The sequence below is a fragment of the Leopardus geoffroyi genome, chromosome D1 (genome assembly GCF_018350155.1).
Source record: "Leopardus geoffroyi isolate Oge1 chromosome D1, O.geoffroyi_Oge1_pat1.0, whole genome shotgun sequence".
Taxonomy (NCBI): domain Eukaryota; kingdom Metazoa; phylum Chordata; class Mammalia; order Carnivora; family Felidae; genus Leopardus; species Leopardus geoffroyi.
In genome coordinates this window covers 43,655,861-43,680,771 of record NC_059329.1, presented here as the reverse complement: position 1 = coordinate 43,680,771, position 24,911 = coordinate 43,655,861, and the positions used below count along the sequence as shown (strand labels likewise).

The 24,911-nt window shown below is 35.6% G+C and overlaps 1 protein-coding gene across 5 annotated transcripts in view; it reads right to left on the bottom strand.

Moving 5' to 3' along the window:
• The window catches only part of NOX4 (NADPH oxidase 4), a 169,106-nt gene that overhangs the window by 55,562 nt on the left and 88,633 nt on the right, over positions 1–24,911 (bottom strand). For all 5 annotated transcript variants that reach the window (XM_045483670.1, XM_045483671.1, XM_045483669.1 and 2 more), the window contains one exon: positions 24,315–24,375. In XM_045483670.1, the coding sequence (XP_045339626.1) occupies positions 24,315–24,375 (61 nt within the window). The remainder of the gene's footprint in view (positions 1–24,314; positions 24,376–24,911) is intronic.

Genomic DNA, 24,911 nt, shown 5'->3' with positions numbered 1-24,911 from the left:
TTATTTCAATGAAATGACTAGTAAATTCTTCTGATATGACCATTGTCTTTCAGTGCACTTTCCAATTTATTGTAGCATTTCATTAAATGAATGATTTGTAGTGTTTCTCCTTTTCCCTTTCCCCCCTCCATTTATCCCTTTCCCAAAACAGATCTTGAAAAATAAAGCCAAAACCCAACAGCAAACATGAACTTTACACCTCAAGTAAAGAACTGTTCAATCAAACAGCTACATTGAATATGATATATCCTTGGGTGCTAAAAATATAAATAAAAGTTTTACTGAATGATTCTCAAACTGATTTAAATGCAAAGAAAAATCAGAATTCCTAATGTAAACAACCATAACATAAAATAGCTGGAGGTTTTCACACACACACACACACACACACACACACACACACACACACAAAATTTGATTGTAAATCTGAAGACAATCTCTACAGATAACATATTGATAGGATTTAAAACACACACACACACACACACACACACACACACACACACAGCAAAAGTAGCATGTAAGAGATTATTTACAAAGCCACCTGAACTATGAAATCTATAATGAATATTCCTACATTCGAAGCATCCTTTAATCTGAATATCATAAATGCAAACAATACCAAGCAAACATGAAGATCCTTCAAGTAGCTATCATGAATGTCAAAAAAAGTTCACATATACACAAAAAGAAAATAGCAGCCTAAAACTACATCCTTTTAAAATGTTTATTTTTATCATTATATTCATAAATTCCAAAATATGACTAACTTTATCCCATAAATGTATGATTGTTCACTTTTTCTTTATGAGAATAAAAGTACACAATAAAAATTATCCTTAGAGGGGCACCTGGGTGGCTCAGTCGGTTGAGTGTCAGACTTCGGCTCAGGTCAGGATCTCATAGTTGGTGAGTTTGAGCCCCGCACTGGGGACTGTGCTGACAGCTCAGAGCCTGGAGCCTGTTTCAGATTCTGTGTCTCCCTCTCTCTGCCCCTTCCCCGCTCATGCTCTGTCTCTCTCTGTCTCTCAAAAATGAATAAACATTAAAAAGAAATTATCCTTAGAAAAATCCAAGTACGTGAAAAATTATTTAGAATTCTTACATTAGTCCTTCTTTACTCTCCTAGATTTCTGCCTATCAACTAATTAATTAGCAACCCATTGTTTATCAGACGCTGGGAAAAAGACCAAAACAGACGGATATTTCCTTTGTTAAGAAGCAAAATTTTTAAAATAATACTTCATTCTCTTGCAGCAAATGTCACACCAGATGAGCTGCTTTCTCAGGAGGCCCAAAGTCTATTTCTTAAAAAAATGACAGTTATGCAAACACTGGATCTCAGTCCTTCTATGAAATTCTTAGAATAATTTCATTAAAGCCAATGAAAAGAACCAGAGGATTTTCTGAAAAATGGTATTTTGATGAGTTGACTAATGATGAAATGATGTCTGAACATGATTTTCTACCAGTAAGGGATATACTTTAATTAACATAAGCTTTTGTAGACTTTCGCCCACTCTTCCCTTCTCCCAATCAACAGAATGATCCTGAGGCTATCAGATCTGGAGGGCATACTACACATGATTACACTGATTTGGGCTCTCTGGACAATCAGTTGTGAGACAATACACTTAATTATTTAAAATCAAAGATGAGAAAAATAAAATAATCTTTCCAATCCTAACTCAAACTTTTGTACATTTATTGTGACTCAATTCTTTATTTTCCCTTTTGTGAACAACAGCCACTTTGTAATCCTCCCCAAACATAAGATGTAACAAATACAATAAGAATTCCCGCGGGGCGCCTGGGTGGCGCAGTCAGTTAAGCGTCCGACTTCAGCCAGGTCACGATCTCGCGGTCCGTGAGTTCGAGCCCCGCGTCGGGCTCTGGGCTGATGGCTCAGAGCCTGGAGCCTGTTTCCGATTCTGTGTCTCCCTCTCTCTCTGCCCCTCCCCCGTTCATGCTCTGTCTCTCTCTGTCCCAAAAATAAATAAACGTTGAAAAAAAAAAAAATTAAGAATTCCCGTAACAACAGGGGTGCCTGGGTGGTTCAGTTGGTTGAGCATCCGACTTCAGCTCAGGTCATGATCTCACAGTCCGTGGGTTGGAGCCCCACATCAGGCTCTGTGCTGACAGCTCAGAGCCTGGAGCCTGCTTCGGATTCTGTGTCTCCCTCTCTCTCTGCCCCTCCCCTGTTCATGCTCTGTCTCTCTCTGTCTCAAAAATAAAAATAAAAACATTAAAAAAATTTGAAAAAAAAAAAAAAGAATTCCCATAACAACAAAAGACCAAAATGCAAACTCCTGAGATAAGAAAATAAAATCTCCCTGTCACAATAAAAAAAAGAAAAGAAAAGAAAAAGAAAGAAAGAAATTAAAGGCACAAAAGAAAACGAAAACATGATGCCAATCCTTCTGTAACGCAAAAGTCCTTTGCATCTAAAGATGTTATCATAGCCACCTAATTGGTATCTTCAATAAGAACCTAAGAAATAGCTGTTGTTTGCTGGAAGAACACTGTCAAAGTTTTACCATTTCCAAATCATGGTTTCTTTCCAGGTAATCCATTGTCCTTACCTTTGTTTCTCCATAGTCTCCACTACGGAAATGAGTATTTTAACTACTTCAAGTATTATGTTATCGTGGGCAAGGAAAGAAACTCAAATAAAACATCTCTAAAGAGTGATAATGTTGCTCTAAAAAACCTGGTAAGAATTTACTGATATTTTTATTAATAGATATAAATTTTCTCCCTCTTCTTTTCCTTTTGAGAGAGAGAGAGAAAGAAAGATTATTAAGCAGGCTCCATTTAGCATGGAGCCAACTCCTGGCCTGATCTCACAAACCTTGAGATCATGACCTGGGCCAAAATCAAGAGTCAGATGCTTAACCTACTAAACTACCCAGATGCCCCTCTCCTCTTTCTTTTAATGTTCATATTACACTTAATTTGCCAGTTTTAATTTTTTTTTTCTTCAAGAAGAATTAAAATAAAATCCTTAAGGGATATTAAAGAGATTTGTTAAAGACTTAATCTTAGTTTTAAAAATAACTAGTATAACCTTTTGGGATGAGCACTGGGTGTTGTATGGAAACCAATTTGACAATAAATTTCATATTAAAAAAATAAAAATAAAAATAACTAGTATAATGTAATGTAGTATCAGAAACCATAAGATAAATGTTGCAAGGAAACAGACATCATCCCCATGCTCTTAGTATTCAAGCAAAATCCATAAATGATTACACCATAATATCACTATTATTTTACAAGGAAAACTAAAGATTATCTCATAATACAGGCAGTATTATCAATGAATATGCATTATACAGGGTAGACCGAAGAACAAATCTTCCTTTATAGTTTGCAGTACTTAGAAGCAACAAGTTATATTAGAAAAGATACCAGACTGGTTGTCAGAAAGTCTGAGTCCTCTATCTATTTCTGCCTCTATTCTTAATCCCTTCTCTCAATATACAAATAAGTGAGATGAGTTCAGTGATTTTCAAACCACTTTTCAACTTCAGGTCCCTTAAAGAACATATGCTTCCGGAAGGGAATCTTACAGGGAGATATGAAGGGAATCTTACAGGGAGCTGTCTTGATTTACCTAGGATGGTTCTGGTTATACTTGCTAGCATTCTGCTCAATTTAGTATTCATCTCAGAATCTTATTTTTTAATTAAATGTTACTAATAAAATATGCTAGGGATGCTGTGGTTGATACAGAGAAGCAACCCCCTCCCCCACATTCTGCTTCAGTGAAGTATCTGTCATCTGGTATTTGCTCCGGGGCATCCCACTAGTTAGGCTAAGGTTTCGTAGAGTCTGCATGGTGGTTCAAGTTCTTCCTCAACCCAATCCCACATCCTTCCTTTTCCCTTCAGGGGCGCTGATCCCTAATAAACATTTTACATTCATGAATTACTTCTCAGACTCAGTTTCTGGTGAACCCAACCTGCAGCAGATGGCCTTCTTAGACCTCCACTTTGTGCGTAGAGCTTCTGCTATGTTTTCGGCTACCACTGGGTAAGATGCACGTGCATGTAGTTAGGTCAGAATAAATCAATTTCTTTCCAACCCTTTCTAGAAGTAACCTAATTAACACTTTCATTACAAGTACAGATGCCCATTGCTAAAATGAAGTGCTCTCAGACACACATTCCTCGGGACAAATAACACCATTCAGTTGGGCTGATAGTGGAAGAAGTAAGTAAGTACCCTGCAGGCCATGTGGTATACTAGCCTGTTGCACCAGACCCTGTGCTGTAGTCCGTGAGATACACACAGCAGTCAAGGTTTCAGGTGATGGTGTCGGTGGGAAATGCAGAAAGCTATAATTTAGGCTGATATGAAAATTATACAGGAACTAGAGTTAAATACTCCACCCTAAATTGTACAGAGCAACCTGAAAGCTCTTATTTTGTCCTTTATTATGAAGTATAGGAAATCATTTCAACAGTACTAAGCTAAAAAACATAATGATTAATAAAAAAGTAAACACTAAATTTACTGTACTTTTTCAGAAGAGTTGAACGTGTAACTTGAGCAAAATGTTTGTCAATATCCGCCACCCACCCAGGAGGCCATAACGATTTCATCGAACACATGAAAACAATCAAATCTGTTGACAGTGAATCAGCACCTACTTTACAAGTTACTCATTATTTTATGAAAACTATGCACAGGGATGATAATTTAACACATAAATATGTAGAAGGTCTAGTAGGTGATCAATGTTATGGGGAAAAAATAGCTTTACAGTAATTGGGATCTATTCAAGTGGCCTGGTCTCTGTGCATAATGGTGAATATAGATTGACAATTCATCAAAAGATACTAATAAAGCAATTCTAATTTCATATTATTGCTCAAAAACAAATCATTGATACATGGGAAGGTGGGGAGGAGTGAGGAAAGAATATTTTCTAAGTGTCCACAAACCTCTTACACCTTCCTTTACACTCCTTCCATGGGTTGTGTAACTTAACATTCTCTATTACAAGGCAGCTTTTATATCCCAGGAGTCTCTAGCTCATATGCTCATAGGGAAAAATAGGTATTTATTTCAGTTCCCTTTTTCTTTCCTATTTTTCCTCTCTCGTATTCAATTTTCTGTTCTTTCTCTTTTTTTAATGAAAACAAGTCATTTCAATGAAAATTCCTCTTTCTCACTTCTCTATTTTCTACCCACCCCCTTTGACTGTATCATAAAAATGCAATAATAGTTCCAAAGGACATTCTTCTCTTTAGAAAGGGAATTGCAGGTAAGAAAATAAGCTGGCAAAGACCATGTTACGGTTAACGAGGTCTTTAAACACATATCTTTAACAATATTTATACAAACACAAAAGAATTGGGTCTAACTACTGGACTTCAAGAAGAAAACAATGGCATGGATGATGAAGTAAACTTAAGACAGACAAACAATAAAACATGGGAAATGTTCCTTTCCACCTAAAAGCACAAAACATCATGAGTAAGAAAAATATAATATAAAAGAGGGAGGGAAGGAGATTATATAGACAAGGGTGTCTGACAGTGGCTCAGTATGTTTATTGCAATCATGCATTCTGAAATTGGGGTGGAGTCAGGGACCACTGGGCCTATGGCGATACACACTGGAGTCAAAATTCCATTAAGTTCCCAACAGCCCTGTTAGTGGTCTGCTACAGTAATGTTTTGGTTCCTCAGGATATAGTGTCACCGTAGAGTCAATGTTTAGTTCCCCAAAGGTTGAATGTTCCCCTTTCACCCAGGCACTCAACCTGCCAAATCATAAGATCATTGTACAGTTTAATTTTGACAAATAAAAGGGTCTTTTCTCAAAGGGACCTGACTATCCCTTTATTAAAGGGGTTCAAAATCTATGAACTGGCTCAAGTCTGGAAAGTGGAAGGACTGTACTTTGTAGAGAGATGATTCAGGTTATGCCTTTTTTTGCCATAGGTTGCCCATCTATGGGCATCTAAGGATGCCATGGTCAGTTAGTCAACACCAAATATCTTACAAATCAATCGAATCAGAACATTGTTTCAGCCATCTTGAGTTTATAAGTTAAGTGTGGTCCTTTAGCCCCCGCCTCTCAGGGACCACATCATCTCCCCACTTCAATAATGGCCTCTCTCACTTATCACTCTTAGCCTAACAAAGAGTCACCATGGGAGTTTTTCAGGGTTCTAGAGTGCCTATCACCAATGAATTTCCCAAAGCCACAGTGAAAAATATCCTTTACAGGACTTAAGGAGTTGATAAGCCATCATACATAATAAATCTTCTCCAGCAGTGCAATTTCCCCAAGGTGCTGGATAACTTCATCTACAATATATGTAAGAAGTCTGTAAACATATACAGCAAGAATGAATATATTTAAGGATATGAGATGAAAGAAAAAAAGGCATTAACTTTTATTTTACCTATACCCTGTTTGTATTCTCCATAGTACATACCTAAGAGTAGTATTTTTTAAAAGATAGATGTGTATACCATGATTGTACATACACATGAACATGTCTTCAAGAGTACTTGTCATTAACATTTCCTACATTTTAGTTGTTTTAAACACTGTCCACTCCTCTACCTTCTAAGGAAGTCATAAAACCAATGAAGAAACACAACGTGCATGCACACACACACACACACATACACACACACACACACATACACACACACACCGGCTGCTTGAAAGAGAAGGTACAAATTTATTTTTCCATAACATTTAGGAAGTACTGTTTAAATATATAAACAAAATATGAATATTTAAAAATTACTTTTTCAGGAAATATTTATTGATCAGGCACCAAGTTAGGTCCTCAATAAGCTTAAGGTCTAGTAATGAGCACATATGTCATCAAAAGATATGTATCCTGCAAATAAATAAGTGCTAAATGTATACTCCAAGGGTCCATAAAAACAGATCAACCAACATTGCCTGGATCTGCTGGTAATATGAAGCAAAAGAATCAGGAAGGTTTTATTTAAAAAGTGAAACAAAGACCAAAGAAGAAGTTCTTCTGACCCATGGTGCTAGATGAAGTAAATAATTCTGCTGATATTTTTGTGGTCTACTATATATCAATAATTTGTAATGGAAGAAAACTTAAAATTGGGAGTGAAACTAATATTTTGAGCAGGAGGAACTTTTATCAATTAAATCATATGTTATTCATTTATTCACCCACTCAACAAACTTTTATTAAGTACCTATTATTGGTCACACATGATGAATACAAAAGATTCTTATTCTCAAGGGCAGCTCTGTTTATCACAGGGAAATGCCAGGACAACAAAAGAATTGCAATTCCATTAGAGCTACTTGAAAAAGGACTTAAAATGTAATTACAAAATTACTTAGAAAGGGAAAGAAGAGCTGTTCTCCTAGGGATTTAAAGAAATTAATGGTTTGTAAAAATTGGATGTTTTATTTTTCTCAAAAAAAAAGAAATATGCACAGTAATCTTAGAAAAACAAATTACTTCAAAAAATAGGAACAAAAGGGCACACTTAGAGTGGTACATTCAAACCAACTAGAAACATATAGAGTCTAAGTTTTCCTTTTCTGAAAAGTTTAAATCAAGTGAATGTTCTTTATTACCATGGTAACGGTATTGAATAAAAATAGTTGCTATTTAAAATACTGCTTTCAAAGCAACATCAAAGGCATTCAAATTAATACTATTTTAGGTAAATCAGGAAATCTAGTTGCAGAGCAAAAGTATTTTGATATTAGAGATACAGAAAAATCTGTTGGTAGAATTAAAATGGAAATGGACTGCAATTCTAGAAGAAAAAAGCAATCAGCTAAACCCTCTGGTTATTTTAACTACCTTCTCCACAAATATGAAGGCCAATGTCAAAGGAATATAAAAAAACAAAATCTTGGGGTGCCTTGATGGCTCAGTCAGTTAAGCGTCTGACTCTTGCTTTTGGCTCAGGTCATGATCTCACAGTTCGTCAGTTCGAGGCCCACATTGGGCTCTGTGCTGGCAGAGAGGAACCTGCTTGAAGTTCTCTTTCTCTTTCTCTCTCTCCCCTCCCCACCTTCTTTTAAACATTAAAAAAAAATCATGCTTGTCTTGTACAAGGAAAAAAAATTAAAACAAAAAAACAAGCTCACATTAGTAAGTCAGAAGATGAAGACATATAGCACAATGCATATACAACTAGAGCAAATAAGTGAACAAGAACCTTAATAAATGGCAGAAAAAAGAGAAGCATAAAAATCCTGTACTTGACATATATCCTTCCACAAGAGTCCCTTGAGCTTTTCTCAACTATACCAACATTAATCTTTTTTATTATTCCTACTTTATGTGGAATTAAATTATGTACATTCTACAGCTTCTTTCTCTGAAAAGAATTATACAGCTTTATACAAGCAATGAGCTGAGAAATGAGACAGCTCCCTCAATGCAGCTTGTTGCAGACGAGGAAGCTAAAAACCAGACAGGCGGACTGACCAACCCAAGGTCACATGGCTAGTGAGAGGCAAAGAGATTAAAGAACAAAGCAAACTCCTCAAAATTCAGTCCAGTGTTCCTTCCTGCCTTATTGTTCCTTTCCCTCATTCTTGGGAGAGAAAATGCTGGTGTATTCCCTTTTCTCTCCTCCTCCCTTTCTTGCTTTCTTCTTAAGAGTTACAAAATGAAGGAAAAAGGCAGCAGCGTCATATACAGTCTGTATATACGTAGACAAGTGGTATTTTAACATCATAAGGTCTGAAGGTAGTCAGTGCACTATTATATGAAGGTAATTTATTTAGTGGATCCTTTTATTTCCAGAGGAAACATAGTGATAAAAGTATGTTTCTTTAAAACTCATTATTCTGGGTCCTACTTGTTAAACATACTTGTTAAAAAAATAATTCAAAAGCAGCTTTTGAAAGAACTGCAAACAGACTTCTTGGCCTCTTAATACATCAGTGAATCAATGTCTATAACTAGCCTTCTTAAAAAACATAAATTCTCTTCCGTTGCCACAGAGGCTAAACTACAATAAAAATTGACAAGGGGAAAATAAAAGAACAGAGGTTCAGGGGAAAGCAAATAAGAGAGGCATTTTTGGATAAACACATTATTGCTACTAAGCTTTCCACAATCCACTTCTTAAGGAAAATGTTATATTTTCATTTGTCACAGCAAATGCACTTTTGTAACAATGTTGGCATTCAACAAAAGAAACACCTCAAAGTGATCAAGACTCAGCTTGATACTAATTCAGTTCCTGCTTTCTGCACAAACTCTGAATACCCACTGGGTACATATTCTATAAGGAACAGGCAATTTTATCCAAGATCCAAAGAAACTGGAGGTTTTCTTTTATGTTTTTATGAAGTTCTAACCTAAAACCCTGGGCTAACAAAATTAATGGCATGCAATATGTGGTCTTTTCAAGCTTATAAAAACCAACTACACAGTGAGGGTCTTCTCTTTTCTTAAATACAGGAGCTCCTGGCCAAAGAACAAGCCTATAAAATGGATTAGGGAAGAGCAACAAGCAAATACACGAATCTGCTTCCTTTGTTAGGTTGTTTCATTGGACAAACTTCTGGTTTTCTTTTTACATATGCATTCCCAATGTCAGTATTTTGCATCCTTAACAGCAATAAATATTATCAATAAAAAAACTGTTAACTGATAGAATAACTATAATACTGTATTTTACCTAATAAACATTTATTTGAATACTATTACTATCTTCTATGTTCACATAATTTATCCCTTTTTGAGATTCTTATTAAATTGAAGGGGCTCTTTTATTTTTTTTAACGTTTATTTATTTTTGAGAATGAGAGAGAACGCAAGCAGAGGAGGGCAGAGAGAAAGGGAGACACAGAATCGGGAGCAGGCTCCAGGCTCAGAGCTGTCAGCACAGAGCTCAATGTGGGGCTCAAGCGCACAAACCATGAGATCATGATCTTGGCTAAAGTTGGAAGCCTAACTGACTGAGCCACCCAGGCACTCCAGGGCTCTTCTTATTTTTAATGTTTATTTGTTTTTGAAAGAGAGGGAGAGACAGAGTGTGAGCAGGTCCAGGCTCTCAGCTGTCAGCACAGAGCCTGATGTGGGGCTCAAACTCACGAGCTGTGAGATCATGACCTGAGCCGAAGTTGGACGCTCAACCTACTGAGCCACCCAGGTGCCCCAGGGAATCTTTATATATTGATCAATACATACGTATGATATATGTTTATACCATATATATGTATTGATGCTCTTTATATATTTATAGATAGATAAAATTTCTGTTCAATTCTATTTTCTGTTTTGATGGAATTTTTATATTTTTACATAGTGTAACCTAGTTTGCTCTGTGTATTCTTCTAGATAGAAAGTCCTTTTATATCCAAAGGTTGCTGATTATTAATTTCTATTTTCTTCTGATTCCTTTACAGATTAACTTTTTTACATTACAATATTTAATATATTTGGAATTAATTTTGGGTAATCTAAAGTAAAGATTTAATTTTTTTAATAGTTAAGTGATAATTGTTTTAGCTATTTACAAACTGATACTTCATATTGATTTATGGACCTTCCTTTATCTATGATACATACTTTCACATAGTTAAGGGCCTGTTTCTAGGATATCTTTTCTCTTTTGTTAAAAGATTTCTTGTCATTTTTGTTCTAGTAACATAGAGATTAAACTAGGTCAACATTATAGGAGGAAGTGTGGTAAATTAGCACAAGCTTTAGCATACAATGAGCCTGAGTTCAAATTTCAACTGATCCACTTAATAGCTTCATGTTTCTAAGTACATCTTTTTAGCCTTATAAATTTTTAGCTTGTTTGTAAAGTTTATTTCACTTTATAGCATGTTTTAATAGGGCCAGTGTTACTTTGTTACTCGAAATGTTCTAAATTTTTAAATTTATTTTTAATTATTTTCTTCTGATTTTTCACATAAGCACTAATACTGTTTTTGACTTTGAATTTTGATTTATTTACTCATTTTTATTTTAGAAAGAGAGAGAGTGTGTGCGGGGGAGGGAGGGAGAGGGGGAGAGAGAGAGAGAGAGAGAGAGAGAGAGAGAGAGAGAGAGAGAGAATGAATGAATGAATGAATCTGACGTGGAGCCAGACTTGGGAGCTCAATCATGGGAAGGTGACCTGTGCCAAAATCAAGAGTGGAATGCACAATGGACTGAGCCACCCAGGTGCCCCTGAATTTTTATTTTAACTGAAATTATATTAAGCCTGTAATTTACCTTGGGGAGAATTAACAGTTTTAAATATTCAGACTTTATAGCTAGAAACAGCATGTCCCTCTGAACTATTCTATCCTTAAAAAAAAAAAAAAATCCTTCATTTTCTTGATATTGCTTGTTTCTCAATTCTCATTGAAGTTATATCAGTGTTTTTTCCCTCTGTGCATTCTTTTTAGTATGGTAAAAATAATAAATACAAAATTAATGTCTTTGATAGGCTTAGGGAATTTTTTTGTTAGAGGACTGCTTACAAAGGCTAACTTCTCCAGCTAAATACATAAGCAAACAAATATAATATGTAATCAATACAACTAAAAACCTCTTTTGGAGGGGTGCGTGGGTGGCTCAGTAGGTTATGTGTCCAACTCTTGATTTTGGCTCAGGTCATGATCTCACAGTTTATAAGTTTGAGCCCCATGTTGGGCTCTGTGCTGACAGAGTGGAGCCTGCTTGGGATTCTCTCTCTCCCCCTCTCTCTCTGCTTCTCCCCTGTTCATTCATTCTCTCTCTCTCTCTCTCTCTCTCTCTCTCTCTCTCTCAAAATAAATAAACATTAAAAAAAATTTAACCTCTTTTTGAAAGTTAATGTGGAAAATGTTGCCTTTTGTTCCCACTCTGTAGAAAAAGCAAGAATAAGAAGACTTATTCATGTAAATAAAAAAAAAGAGAAGAAAAGAGAAAAGCAAAGCAAAGCAAAGAAAAGAAAAGAAAAGAAAAAAGAAAAAATCCCCATTCTATTGGTTTGGATCTTGGCTCTGATTTTTTCTTCTATGCTCACTGCCAGCCTTGAAAGTCTGCATGGTTGAGTACACTATCTCAACCAGATCAGACACGATATTCAAACTGCCATTGAACAGTTCACCATTCCAGCATCAACAAAAGATTTTTCACTATTACTGTGAAAGTAGAAAGTCAGAGAACTATGTCATAAATGAGAAGGAGTTGGGAGACAAAAGGATGACAAATCACGTGACTATTCCTTAAAGGACGGTCTCACTCTTAAAACACATTTTATTTGTTCTAATTAGAGGCATAGCTTTCTACTCGGTATTGTCACTAAAAATGCTGGAATATGCAAAGTTTTTTACACAGATCTTCTCTTCTTTCCCTTCTTCCCTAATTATGTTGATAGCTGCTCCTGAAGACATTTTACTAGTTTCTCAGTACAATGCCAACAAAAAATAAGATCACCTCCTATTTTTAAGCTCTTCATCATACTACATACAGCAGACAGTTTTAACTCTACTATCTATTTAGTTTGGCACATTTGGGGGGGTTCTCTAGCATTTCATGTCCATTATTTGTCACCTCCAAATTTTCTAAAAATCTTACTTCACGCAAGGATTTAATTTTACCATTCTATTTACATCTGTTAATGATACCTCACCCTCCTCCTTTGTTAGACTTGAAAAATCATAAGAGCAGTAGCATTTTCACTAGACACTATTCCCCATATTCCCTAGCTCAGTTTCCTTTGAATGCACAGAAGATAAGCACCTTCCTTTGGTATTAACATACTTAAAGTCTTTGGTGTGTTCGTTTGGAAGACATTTAAGAACCTTATCTGGATTGTTACAATCCATCAAGTTACAATTTTGCCTTAAAAATTATAGTGTGTGGGGGCGCCTGGGTGGCGCAGTCGGTTAAGCGTCCGACTTCAGCCAGGTCACGATCTCGCGGTCCGTGAGTTCGAGCCCCGCGTCAGGCTCTGGGCTGATGGCTCAGAGACTGGAGCCTGTTTCCGATTCTGTGTCTCCCTCTCTCTCTGCCCCTCCCCCGTTCATGCTCTGTCTCTCTCTGTCCCAAAAATAAATAAACGTTGAAAAAAAAAAAAAAATTATAGTGTGTGTAGAGAACAGGAACTACATCCATCTAGAATCCTTTACAAAGTGCTTTGCAAGTGCATCAAACAAACGAATACTTAAAAATGTTCCTCATGATAATGATAATGGCACAAAACTCTTGACTTTTTGGCTTCTTATAAATTAGCTAATCCAGTAACACTAGACTAACTTGGCAAAATGACATACATTTTCTTGGCTGCCCAGTACATTACTGTCATATTTTTAACATTCTTAAGAAATTATATTATCAAGAAAACTCCTCACTATTCTTATTTTCTTTCATACTATAGTATAAAATCAAGCAGAAAATAGTAGATAACAGAAAGTCCAAACTTCTCTTAGAGACAAAACAGTTCATACTAAAAACATAATAATCCATGCAAACAAACCACTTTGCTATAACAACTCTATTTCCCGGTCCAGAAATTGTAGAATTTGCTTATATTCAGGAATTAAAAGTCACAATTTTTATTGGCTAGAAAACAAAAATTTTGCATTTTACTCTGTCTTTGAGGTTGTAAAATGACTGCAGTAGAATAAAACTTAATGAGTAGTGAACTCCAATCATTTACTGAGCAGTCTCAACATATTCTGTGGCATTATAAGTGAGCTGTCATCTACTAAAGAATGACAGCACAGATTTCATGTTCATAAACTGAGAAACCAAAGGGAAAATAATTTATACTCTCTCCTGAGAGCAGATGGGCATTTAAATTATAATATAAATTACTCATTTCCCTGATAGAAAATTTTCCTTGATTTCTGAGGCTATGGAATGTGAAATTTAACCCCAGTTTATATTTACTGAATTATTTATTATATTATAATAGCAAATGCGTTATATCAAATGCCATCAAATTAACTAATTAATTGTCCTCAATGATTTCCACATAGACTCACATCAGACCAGAATTAGTGTTCCCTTATACATGTAATACATACATTAAGACATAATATGTTAATCCTCATCCTGACCCAGACTCACCTAGATAAATACACAAGGAATTGCATATGTATTTGCTACTTATCTCCTACGAATCACAGGCCAGACCACACTATAAATTCAATCACTCTCAGAGATCTGGGAGAATTTAGAAATAGGAAGAATTTAGAAATAAGCCTATTTGCTATATGCTTCTTTTTGCACACTAATTTTCTCAATTTACTGGTCTCTAATATACTCAGTAATTCACAGCAATCTATACCATCCCCAAACTTCTCCCCTGCATTTTCCCAATAAGTTTTATAAAGTTGGCAGTAATCCCATAGTTGTTGTTCTCCCATAGGTATTGTTTGGCCCTATTAAATTGGACACCATAGATCATTCCCTCAGTAGAACTTTTTATCTCCTCAGCTTCCTAGACAATATTACAAATCTTCAACTTGGTGTCTTTGCTTCTAACCTGGTCTTTCTTCTTTTCAATCTGTATAATACCAGCAAGGTGATCCATATAAAGTGCAAATTTTACTTTAGTTCCTATTTAAAGCCCTTCAACTTTTCACCAACATCTTTAGGGGAAAAAAGACCAAACTTCTCAGCAGTTCCTACAAGCTCCTCCATGACATGGCTTTTGTATACCATCCCAGCTTGGCCTCGCAAACCCATGACATTTTCCTTACATTTCATGATAGTTCACACCTCTGAGCCATTATTCAAGCTATCTCCTTCCCTGGAATAATCTCCTACCCTGGACAAATCCTGTTTACCCTGACACTGCTTGGCCCAGAAAGCCTCCTAAATTCCCCTCCCAGAAGCATCTGTACCCTCCATTTTGGGGGAGTACAGCATTACACTTTGTTTATGTATTTGACTCCTGTCCCTAATAGGTTGGGGGTGTTTGTAAAGCAGGGGATATGCCTGCCTGACTCCTTGCTTTTCTCCTTCCTCCCTCTCTTCATTCCTTTTCGTAACAAATAATTACATGTACCACGAACAACCATTTTAATAGGCCTTTGAATATAATGGTAAACATAAAAAAATACAGCCCCCTACCCTAAAAAGGTTTAGTCTATTGGAGGAAACTCACTACACCAATGATAACACTTTGAATATATAGTTATCAACAGAGATAACTGCTCTTAAAGAAAGAAATATAGCATGGGGCGCCTGGATGGCTCAGTCAGTTAAGCATCTGACTTCCGCTCAGGTCATGATCTCGCGGTACCTTAGTTCAAGCCCCACGTCGGGCTCTGGGCTGACAGCTCAGAGCCTAGAGCCTGCTTTGGATTCTGTCTCTGTCCCTTCCCCACTCATGCTCTGTCTCACTGTCTCTCAAAAATAAATAAATGTTAAAAAAAATTTTAAGAAGGAAAGAAATATAGCAGCCTATAACAAACACCTAAAATTGAGGTGTCTAGAATGCTTCTCAGAAGAAGACTCTTGAGCTGTGGTCTAAAGATCCCAGGTACATGTATGGGTAGGGGTGAGCAGGATGCTGAAGAGTACTGTAAACATATGGATCAGGACAGACATGGGGTGGGAGGAAACAAGCAAAATAAAAGGAACCAAAAGGCCAGTGCTGCTATAGTGTAAAGAAGAAGAAACAAATTGAATCAAGATGAGAGGTAGGTCAGAGCCAGAGCAGGGAGCCCTTCTAGGCCACTATGAGGATTTTTTTTATCTTTATCCTAGGAACAATGGGAGCTATTAAAGTGATTGAAGAGAAGTGATTTAATGTGATTCAGGCTTTGAAGTTTCTTTGGCTGCACTGCAGAGAATGAATTGGAGGTGACAGTTGTAGCGAATTCAATCAGAAGTGGACCAACGCTGGTAAAATCCAACACCACCATCTCCCTACCTGCTCAGTAGCTAATCTGAAGACCAGCTATCCTGGGGAAAAAACTCACAATTATTCTAAGTTGTCTCACTTAAATTTTGGACCACATATCTTAGTAGGCCTATTGACATATCTCAGAAGGGCTACCATGCTTCATTCATCAATTTACTTCCTCCTCCTCAAAATTCAACATATCTTCCCACATCCTCAGTCTCAGTGATAAGCTTACTATTTTTTCACCAAGGAAACAGAAGAAACCAGAAGAGAAATCCCACACTTCCCAATCCAAGCCTACCAATCCACTGGTAGCCATGCTCTGGAACCATCTTCTCTGTCTTCCAATCTGTTATGAAGCATGAACTGCCTAGATGCCTTATCTACGGTCAATTCCTCCACCTGCACATTGAAATCCAATTTCTGTGAAATGCATTAAAAGGCCCTTGTGGACTTTGCTCTTTCCCTCTACTTCATTCTCATTACTCATTGTTCCCCGAAGTATGTAAACATATTACAATAGTTCACATTAAATATATGCGTGTGTGTGTGTACCTGTATTTATGTTGTATGTGCTCTCACATCTGCCTTGTCTCTATATCCTCCTTCCTTCAGCTACTGACTTATTTCTTTATTTCATTTATATCAAAACTCCTTAGAATTTGTCCAGTAGTGTTTTGGCAAATACTTAACAGGCAAGTCTTTAAAAACATTTCTTAAATCCTTATTTTATGATGTCTGTCAATTTCTGTGGAATAAATACACTGTGGATGATTTTAAAGCTGTCAAACATGACCTCACTTAACAAAGTTGGAAGAGAAGCATTCAATGACCCAATGAACTCATAGGAGCTGCCCCCAACATATCTCTGGATTTGTCTATATGGACCATCTCTACTTCTCTTGCTATCTCTTAAGCCTACTTCAGACAGACTTCTGTTCCCAATACTTCATTAAAAACACAGCTCCCAGTGTCTTTATTCAGCCCTCACTCTACTCCACTTCTCAGTAGCATTTGTTTCAATTGATGAATGCTTTTTTCTTTCTTTCTTTTCTTTTCTTTTCTTTTCTTTTTTTTTTTAAATATTGCCCTATTCTGTCCAGGATTCAAACTCTCCCTCTTTCCTCAGTGGCCATTCCTTCTTTGTCACTTTTGCTGGACTCTACATGTTAAAAGTCTCAGGGCTCTGTTATAGTTCTTCTCTATTTATACACGTTTCCTTGTTCTTAAGTTATTTATTTTGAGAGAGAGTGAGAGAGAGCACACAAGCAGGGGAGAGGTAGTGAGAGAGGGAGAGAGAATCCCAAGTAGGCTCCATGCTGTTGGTACAGAGCCTGATGCAAGGTTTGATCTCACAAACCATAAAGTCAAGACCTGAGCTGAAATCAAGTGTTGGATGGTTAACCAACTGAGCCACCCAGGCTCCCCTCTACACACCTTAAAGTAGTTACTCTTGACAGGACAGTGCCACCTCGTAGGAGTAGTTTTGAGAATTTGGGGAGGTAATTTGGATCTCACAATGATGATCAGTGGTTACTAAAATTTAGAGGGTAGGGATCAGAGACATTAGACATCAGGAATTGTCTCACTTCCTGCATGCTTTTCATGACTTGCTAGACATTCACGTAAATGAAAAACTCATTTATAATGATAAAAAATGCAAAGGTTTTGTATGACCTAAATATGTGCCAAAACTCCCAACATTGCAACCACCCTGTACACTGAAGTAATATTGTAAATTATTGTGACTAGAATTTAACCAAAAGAAGTTCACTATTTTGTAAAATCACACCATAAAGAAAACAGTGCTCATAGTATTTCAGTTGTATTGGGATTCTATATTTAGAAGTGTCTTATTCATGATCATTTTAGATGTGGTTTAAGTCACCTATTTCATTATGACTTCTAATATAGTCATGCTTGAAAATTTAAATATGAAATGTAAATCATTTACTATAAATTACTTTATCTTAATAGCTCCTTTATACTAAGGTTAGGATATTATATTGGTTTTTATAAGTTATTGGTGTACATACTATCTGTAATTGCATTTTAAGAATGTAAAGCAGGCATATAAAATGTACATAAATTCTATAAAAGATATATTAATGTAATGGTATACAGTGCAAATACATACAATGTCGATATATAATATATACAATGTAAAATATATATAAATGTACATTAAAATGTATATAAATCTTACATAGATGAGAATTACTACCCAACTTCGTATCTTTAGATCCATGAATATAATAATAATTCTCAAGTTTGGGTCTCTACTCTGACCTCCAGACTCACACGTGTAAAGACCTATTCAACGTTACTTTTTGAAAGTCTAAGAGGCATCTCAAATTTAAAATGTACAAAACTGAATTTGAATGTCCACTCTTGTGCCTCCGATATGCTGCAATGTTCTTTATCTCAATACACAGAAGCACTGTCCACTTACCTATTGATACTAAATACCTTAAATTGTCTTTGATTCCTAACTCTTGTTACATCCCACCTCCAGTCCCTCAACAACAGCTGTGAGATACCCTCAGAATCCACCCACTCTTCATGACCCAGTCACCATCACCCTATGCATACCAGCACCTTCTCTTGTCTAGACAGCAGCAAGAGCTTCTCTCTTAACTCATCTTCTAATTCCCACTCTTGTCTACCCCTATCATATTCTCTATACAGCAGCCACAGTTACCATTTTAAAATGTGAGTCAGACCCAAATCAAAATCCTCCAATGATTTTCTATAACATTTATAATAAAATTGAAGTTTATAAGAGCCTACCATATCCAGTCCATGGGTATTCTCTGATCTTATTTCCTACAACATTCCAGTTTTAACTGGTCCTTGAACACAAACATTGGACTGCCTCAGGGTTTTACATGTCCTCTTATCTTCCCCATTATTACTTCTCCAGATTCAGAGTTCTGTTCAAAAAGGCTTCGCTGACCTCCAAATCCAACCAAAACCAAGAATGATTTAAGTGAACTCTTCACGATTTAAGTGAAAGGAATTTAATGCAGGGAACTAATGACTTAGGCGAAGGAAGTACTGAAGCTAAATCAAAAACAATAGAGAAATCCAGAAAGTAGAAAGAAGCTACTACCCTCCATGAAGGCTAATGGGACCCTAAGCTACCAGAACCTGTAAACCAGCACCATATGGCAGAAGATAAAACCACTACTGAATCATCTCTAAAATGATGATACATTCCCCACCCCAATAAAAAGTTTGACCTGTTTTCTGCAATGCTCTGAAGCCCCACTTTTTCTTCCTTCTCCCTAAACTCAATCATTTAAAATAAATACATAAATAACCTTAGCCTGATAACCACTAGGTAGTATGTATTAAAACAAAATGGATGATGATTCAGATTTAGATTTCAAAACCCTACCTTTTTTCTCAATCACATAAAAATGCACTGGATGTTATATGTAAGTGATGAATCACTGGGTTCTACTCCTGAAACCAATACTACACTGTATGTTAACTAACTTGAATTTAAATAAATAAATTTAAAAAACTACAAGGTTTCCTATAGTCTATAGTGTCCAATCCCCTGCTCACTTCTCTGATCTATTTTCTATTACGCACCCCTTCACTGTCTCTATTCCAGACCCACTGGCCTCCTTGCTGTTCCTTGAATATCCAAACTTATTACCGCCTCAGGGACTTTGTACTTTTCTCTTTGCGTACTCTAAATACACTTCTTCCTGAAATCCACTTGACTTATTCCCTCATCTCCTTGCATGTAACTAAACACCCCATCTAAAACAGGACTCCTACCCTTCATCATTCTTACTCTCTTACCTTTATTTTTCTTCATAGCATTATCACTATCTAACATATTATACATTGATTTGGTTTTTTGTTTACTGGAGATCTCTACTGACTAGAATATAGTCCTTATAAGTGCAGATACCTTATCTGTGCTGGTCAATTCTGTATCTCCGGACACAGTGCAGTGTCTGGTACCCAGTAGGTGTTTATATTTCATTATTAGCCAAAGTAACAAATAGTCTAAATGTTATTTTCCACAAATGACTAACCACTGTAATTTGCTAGTCATATAAGCAACAAAAAGAGTATTTCTAGTCACTCCTTTGTAGGTACAGCAATTGAGAATTCATACTTATTTTGGGCTTGAACTAAAGTTTACACCGTGTGAATATGCACTATGTAAGATCCATGATATTTCATATGTGCAAGTATGATCTGTGCTGTTCAAAAAGGTCAGTTTACTCAAACTTATTTGGAATCTAGTTTTTTGGGGGCATGTTCTCTAAAATAGTATTGGTATTCAATAGGAGTATTTTTAATTTTTTGCTTTTCTTACAGCAATTAAAAGCCATTCACAGATACATATAGTGTAAGATGGATACCACAGTTGTTCAAAATCCATTCTTTTAATAAAATAAAAACATTATTATAATTCATACAGTCATAATCTGACTTATAAAGAACTCCCCAAATGAAAAAAAAAGACTTTTAATACATCACACATATTGTTTTAATCTTTTCATAAACAATCAGCTAGATGAAGTATAAAACATGTCTAGAGAGAATTATCACCTCTTTCTCTGGCCTAATCTTTAACTAAAACCGTAAGGTTACTTGTTCTGTGAGTATCAATGTATTCAAGGCAAATTCATGATGTCACATGGCCTTGTTTTCCTACTTTTAGTCTTCAAAGTCAACCATATCTTCTGACTGTAGCAAGATTTTTCAATAGACAATATGGAAATGAATACCCAAGATTCAAGGAAAATCTGTTCTGTGATACATACAATAAGCCCTCTGTTGCATATTTATCCACTTGTCAATCCATTAATTACTGAATGGAAAAATGACAAAATTTTCAGATTAATTGGAATGCATATATTAAGTATAAAAAGGTTTTGTAGTAAAACTTAAACCTCTCTAGAGTAAGTTGCTATCTAGGCCATTAAAATACCCAATAGTTTAACATGATCTCAGACATTATTCAATAGTAATGACATCTAATGCAAAAAGTAACAAAACAATTTTGGATAGTCAGAATGGTAATCAAGCCAATAGGCAATCTGTAACCATGCATTTGAAGTTGGAAAGCATGACTTATTCTAGAAAAGCAACAAAATGTTAAGTCAAAGATAAATCCACTTGAGTAATTCACTCTACCCGCTCTATTCCCATCATTTAAAGAAAAAACCTGAAATGTGTTTAAGAGGTTTGAAGAGTCTTCCAAACTTAATGAGTTCTTCCCACACTTCAGAAGTACAACAGAGACCTGGTTAAAATAAAAACTAGTTGGGGTGCCTGGGTGGCTCAGATGGTTGAGCATCTGATGATTTCAGTTCAGGTCATGATTGTAGGGTCATGGGATTGAGCCCCGTATCAGATTGCATGCTGAGTGTGGAGCTTGTTTATGATTCTCTCCCCCTCTGCCCCTCCTCCACTCACGTACATGTTCTCTCTCCTTCTCTCTCTAAAATGTAAATAAATAAATAAATAAATAAATAAATAAATAAATAAATAATAAAAAGCCAGACTTGTCCTGTGCTATGTAGCCGCTTTGATTGCTTCTTGGTCACTCTACTGCTGGGTATCATTGATTAGTCTTAGAAAGATCATCCATGGGGCAATCTTAAACCTGTTCTTTAGTCCTGCCCAGGGCAGAACATATTTCAGGGAAGAAAAAGTAACTATGAAATATATCTGTCAGTTTGGAAAAGCAAACCTCTGGTATTCTACTTGTTACACACCCCTTTGGTATTTCCTACCCTTACTGCTCTTAATACTGAGTTTTAGTCAATTCTTTTAGAACAAATCCAATGATCCCTGATCTTAGGAGTAATGTCCCCAGTTTTCCTTCCATAATTATAATTCCATTGTTTTAAGGCAGTTAAACCTTGTTTTGAACTAAAGTGCCAGATAGTGGCAGAATTATTTAGGGGTTCTATGCATGAATGCTTGACACTTTTTTCCAAGTTAACAAATATTTAAAATCAACAACCAAGAAGGTCTATTAATTGAAAAGCATATGACTGGAACTAAACTCTGAATAGAATGATCTGTTTTCTCTCTCAATGGCACAGTACATAAAATAGGAAGATAAAATTAAAACTATTATGTGTTCCTAATAGAAAAGATTGAAATAAATGATGAGATAATCATTTATTCTAATGAGCTACTGACAATAGAAAATAACTTTATAAAGAAACTCAACAACAATAGCCAGTAATAATCTATCATGAAGTTTCTCCTTACCATGATAAATTCAATTATATCTTCAATGTGTTGCCCTTCAGTTTTGGAATTTAAGTGATTACCATTCGTTACTGAAGCTAATTCTTACTTTATTGGGATTCTTACCAGAGAAGAACTTTGCTCTTTCTTTATTTGTCAAACGGGTGAAAAACAGCTGCGATTATATCCACTAGTTCTGGGCTTATCATGAGAATTACTATTTTCATACTATACCAGCATTTTTCTTTTCTTTTCCTTTCTTTTCTTTTCTTTTACACCAGTGTTTTTCTAATAAGGGGCTACCATGATATTTTCTTGAATGCAATAAAATAAACTTTATCTATTTTTTATTTAAATTTTAGTTAACATACAGTGCAATATTTGTTACAGGAATAGAATTTAGTGATTCATCACTTACATACACCACCCAGTGTTCATCACTAGTACCTTCCTTAGTGCCCATCACCCATCCTCCACCCACCTTCCTCCATCAAACCTCAATTTGTTTTCTATATTTAAGAGTCTCTTATGGTTTCTCCCTCCCTCCCTCCCTCTCTCCCTTTCTCTCTTTCTTTTTGTCCTTCCCTTCCCCTGTGTTCATCTGTTTTATGTCTTATATTCCACATATGAGTGAAATCACATGGTATTTGTCTTTCTCTGATTGACTTATTTCACTTGGTGTAATACATGGATGGAGCTAGACTGTATTAAACTATACTTAGGCCTGATGTTTCACAGTTCCATAGGTCATTACTGCTCAAAGCTCTTATGATTAATTTCATTGTTTTCCCATTAAATACTATGTTGTATATTTTCTCCATTTTCATTAAGTCTCCAATTCCAAGCTGGCTACCTGTTCTATAGACAAAGAATTTATGCACATTATTATTTTTTAACTGTATAAGCTCTTTCAACTGTCCTTCCTAAAATATCCCTTTCTTATTACACAATATCTTGTTCTTTACTGATTTTCCAGAAATTAGTCCCCCCTTTCCAATGCTAATTTCCCAAACCTGTGCTTTTAAAACCACTCCTTCAAGTCCTGTACCCATTCCCACCCCTCCCCACTGACTCTTCTCTGTTTTCCAGTCTTAGTCTTTCCTTGATTCTAACCCATCCAACTGGCAAATTATTAAATACTATTTTTTTATGATGCTCTAAATCTTTCAAATGTTCTCTAGCACCTCTAAGTTATTTTAATATCTTGTTAAGGCATTCAAAATCTTTACCAAGCTGACTCTAAATGGATATTCCATAGTATTCCCCAGAACAAAATCTTTGCTTCTGCTAAGCTGATTGACCCACCTTTCTCAAATATGGTTTACTCATTACCTTCTCTGATTTTTGACAATGCTGTGAATTTTACTTAAATGACCTACTTCACTTGTGTGATTTTCAAGGTTTGGCTCAAATACTATCTTCTCTGTAAAGCTCCTATCTACCTGAATCTACACTGAATCTACCTTTTGCTGATTCCCTGTAGTTTTCACAAACCAACTCCTAGTTTAGCATTCTATTTGAAAATATTTTTATTTATACTTGCATGTATGTTTATACCTACATCCTTTCCCTTGAGCAACCAAACTAAACAACTAGCCAATAAGCTAATATATACTGAGCACTCACTTGTCAGTTACTCTGTTGAACCAAGGGAATAGACGAATGAATAATGTTTCTTTTTATTTACTCAGAACTCTTAATACAATGCATCTCTCAGATAACACAAAAGTTTTTATTGAATAAATAACATATCATCCATCAATATACTTGCTATTAAAAATGACCATTATTCCAAAGATGCTGTGGAATTGCTATGTACACATAGGTAATACCACAAAAAGATCATGTAAGAACTGAAACATAATTTATGTGATCTCAATCGCAGGTGTTGATTATTTTGAGAGTAAAACCAACCATTAATTTTAAAATCATGTTTTCTAAAACATGCATTTCATTGTTCCTTCTACTGCCAGTGCATCTGACAAGTAGGCAGAAATCAATGATTTGCAGAGAAAACAATACATTATTAACAATTATTGATATCGAAGGTATTTGAGTTGCAAAAATTCATCCTACAAAAAGAAAATGTGAATGTCAAAACTGAATAAGCAAAGAAAGAAAACAAAACCACAGCCTGAGAACATATACACATCTAAATATGTTGGTAGTTTTATTACTTAAACACATGCAAACTATTATATGACCCATTATTTTCAAAGCATGTATCTTAAAACTCTATATTCTACATACCTGTCCAGTCTCCTACTATTTTGAGGTGGACACCAAATGTTGCTTTGGTTTTAGTAGGACACTAAAAAAAATAAAATAGTAGAATCAATTCTGATTAACAGTTATGTATGACCAAACTATGATTTAATTACAACTTTCATTCTCATAGCAAATTCCCCAAGTCAATAGAAAATAGGAAGGAATGAACTGAAAATCCATATAGATCCTCATTAGTGAAAAAAAGAGCAACGTCAACCAGTTAATAAGACAATATATCTTTCTCTAAAAGCTCCTAAGTATTTAGACAAAAAAGGTAAAATATGCATAGTCTAAAACTGTTAGGATATCACATCTAAAGACAAATATTGCCAAATACTTTTTGAATTAAAATATTTCAGAGGACATGGCTTTTAACCACAAAGGAAGAAATGGAGACTGCTCGTAACGTCTTTTTCTCCCCAGATATTATTATACACTTTACATCTTAACAAATTTCAGGAATAAAGAAAAGAAATATTTCTCAATGTGACCTAAATTTTCCATGCCCAACAAGGAAACTCCTACTGAGAGAGTTGTATTTCACTCCCTCCCTTAATTCTCAGAAGAAATAAATCTGGA